Below are 3,522 nucleotides of genomic sequence, written 5' to 3'. Positions count from 1 at the left end.
CGGCTTAGCTGAACCTGCAGAGATTGGCAAGCTGACTCAGGGAGCCGCCGTGCTATGTACAAAGAGGACGCGTCCAGACAACGCTGATCTCACCGCCCGTCTGATTCTTCGCCGTCGCGGAAAGGTGACTGAGCCGCGGGCGTGCTTTCCCTCGCAGGGATCTCGTACACCGCTGTATCCATTCCTCCCCGCCGTCTGGTCCTGACGCTTAATCCAAAGATGCCGAACTTCTCCGGGTCCTGGAAGATGAAATATTCCGAAAATTTCGAGGAGCTGCTGAAGGCGCTGGGTGAGTGAGCGAGCGCTGACAACCCTACATCCTTATTGCTGATGTTGACTTAGTGGAGGGCGTTTTTTTTTGGGTTCGACGTGACGATATTATCCAAATCTGTCATTTATTGATCTTGATATACACCTGGAAGGTAACACTCAGATATCAAACATTCTGGTTTCTTTATTTCCTCTGAAAACATATCAAGAGATGCAAAGTATATCATTGTACCCTGATACATATTCTAATATTCTACCTCCCAATATAAAGATATCAGATATACAAACATAGAGATACATTGTTGTAACATAGACCTGGATGGTGACACTCAGATATCAAACATTCCCATTTCTTTATTACCTCCAAAAAGATATCATTGTATCCTGATACATATTCTAATATAAAGATATCAAGAGATACAAATATAGAAATACTTTGTTATAACATAGACCTGGATGGTGACACTCAGATATCAAACATTCCTATTTCTTTATTTCCTCCTAAAAGATCAAGAGATACAAAATATATAATTGTATCCTGATACATATTCTAACAGTCTACATGCTAATATAAAGATATCAGATACACCAATACAGAGATACTTTGTTGTAACATGGATGGATTTTTTGACTTGAATGTTACAATGTCGCAAAAAGTTTATCATTCTCACTTGTTTCCTCCTAAAAGTTATCAAGAGGTACAAAATATATCATTGTACCCTGATACATATTCTAACATGCTAGGTCCTAATATAAAGATATCAGATATACAAACATAGAGATACATTGTTATAATATAGACCTGGATGGTGATACTCGGATATCAAACATTCTCTTTTGTTTATTTCCTCCTAAAAGATCAAGAGGTACAAAGTATATAATGGTATCCTGATACATATTCTAGTATGCTATGTTCTAATATAAAGATATCAGAGATACAAAGAAATAGATACTTTGCTGTAACATAGATCTCTATGGGTTGAACTCGATGGACTTGTGTCTTTTTTCAACCTGACTAACTATGTAAGATCTGGACGGTGTCACTCGGATATCTAACATTCCCATTTCCTTATTTCCTCCTTATATCATCGTATCCTGATACATATTCTAACATTCTACTTCCTAATATAAAGATATCAGATATACAAACATAGAGATACATTGTTATAATAGTGATCTGGATGGTGACACTCAGATATCAAACATTGCTATATCTTTATTTCCTCTGAAAAGATCAAGAGATACAAAATATATCATTGTATCCTGATACATATTCTAATAGTCTACATCCTAATATAAAGATATCAGATATACCAATTCAGAGATACTTTGTTGCAACTAGGGATGCACAGATACTTTTTGAGCACCAGTGCCGATACTTGGCATGTTTATGAGAACTCCCGGGGTTGCAGCTGTTGCAGCTGGGACCGGCTCTGGCGCTCCACCACTGTCCTGTTATCATTAGTCTGTATTGTTTTAGAAAAACTGTCACATGACAATAAACAAAAAAGTATCAGTACTTGTACTCGCAAAACTGATATTCCTTTATATATATATTTATAAAAACAAAATCATACATTAAGACAGAGATGTAGAAATCCCGGGAGCTCCGTGTGCTCCTTACACATGACAGCGGCCTCCTAACTTCTGAATTCTTCTCTAGTGTAGTCCTGGAGCTCAAAAAGTATCTGTACTTTGACCTGGATGGTGATACTGAGATATCAAACATTCTCATTTGTTTCCGCCTAAAAGATATCAAGAGATACAAAGTATATCATTGTATCCTGATGCATATTCTAACATTCTATGTCCTAATATAAAGATATCAAGAGATACAAACATAGAGATACTTTGTTATAACATAGACCTGGATGGCGACACTCAGATATCAAACATTCTCGTTTCGTTATTTTCTGCTAAAAGATCAAGAGATACAAAGTATATCATTGTATCCTTATACATATTATAATCCTAATATAAAGATATCAGATACACCAATACAGAGATTCTTTGTTATAACATGGATGGATTGTTTGACTTGAATGTTACAATTTTGCAAACATTTTATCATTCTCATTTGGTTCTTCCTAAAAGTTATCAAGAGATACAAAATATATCATCGTATCCTGATACATATTCTAATATTCTACATCCTCATATAAAGATATCAAGAGATACAAAGATACAGAGATACTTTGTTGTAACATAGACCTGGATAGTGATAGTCAGATATCAAACCTTCTCATTTCTTTATTTCCTCTGAAAAGATATCAAGAGATGCAAAGTATATCATTGTATCCTGATATATATTGTAATATTTTGTCCTAATAGAAAGATCTCATATATACAAATATATAGATACTTTGTTGTAACATAGATCTCGATGGTGATATTCAGATATCAAACATTCTCATTTGATTATTTCCTCCTAAAAGATATCAAGAGATACAAAACGTATCATTGTATCCCGATACATATTCGAATATTCATCCTAATATAAAGATATCAGATATACCAATTTAGAGATACTTTGTTATAATATAGATCTGGATGGTGACACTCAGATATCAAACGCTCTCATTTCTTTATTTCCTCCTAAAAGATATCAAGAGATACAAAGTATATCATTGTACCCTGATACATATTGTAACATTCTAGGTCCTAATATAAAGATATCAGATATACAAACATAGAGATACATTGTTATAACATAGATGTGGATGGTGACACTCAGATATCAAATATTCTTATATTAGGACATATCCTTTCTCTGAAAAGATATCAAGAGATACAAAGTATATCATTGTACCCTGATACATAGTCTAATATTCTACATCCTAATACAAAGACATCAGATTTACCAGTACAGAGATACTTTGTTATAACACGGATGGATTCTTTAATGTTACAATGTTGCAAAAATTTTCCTGCGCCGTGTCATTAAAGCGCTGCGCAATCTGTTGGCGCCATATAAATCCTGTATAGTAATAATTACAGGAGATGGCTGGGATATATTTATACAGACATCCCAGGGTGAAGCCCCCGTTCACACCTGAGCGTTTTGCCCCACGTTCCCTGTAAGGTGACAACGCTCAGCATGAAGGATTTCCTTTATTTCAGTGGTTGTCGTTCACACCTCAGCGTTGTGTTGCTCAAAAAAAGTACACAAACTGTTTTGGGCTGAATGGCCATTTTTGGCCCTATAGACTTCAATGGGTGCGCCCATTAGGAAGAGGCTCATGCTCAAGGGCG

The 3,522-nt window shown here is 35.5% G+C and overlaps 1 protein-coding gene across 1 annotated transcript in view; it reads left to right on the top strand.

Annotated features, from left to right (window-relative positions):
• The first annotated feature begins 10 nt into the window (after nt 1-10).
• LOC108802267 (cellular retinoic acid-binding protein 2) overlaps nt 11-3,522 on the top strand; it is a 19,054-nt gene continuing 15,542 nt past the window's right edge. The window contains exon 1 of the mRNA XM_018574136.1: nt 11-289. Coding sequence (XP_018429638.1) covers nt 220-289 — 70 coding nt within the window. The 5' untranslated portion in view covers nt 11-219. The remainder of the gene's footprint in view (nt 290-3,522) is intronic.

The sequence above is a fragment of the Nanorana parkeri genome, unplaced genomic scaffold, assembly GCF_000935625.1.
Source record: "Nanorana parkeri isolate BGI_ZX_2015 unplaced genomic scaffold, ASM93562v1 scaffold2756, whole genome shotgun sequence".
Classification (NCBI taxonomy): domain Eukaryota; kingdom Metazoa; phylum Chordata; class Amphibia; order Anura; family Dicroglossidae; genus Nanorana; species Nanorana parkeri.
This window is presented reverse-complemented; position numbering and strand designations above follow the sequence as displayed.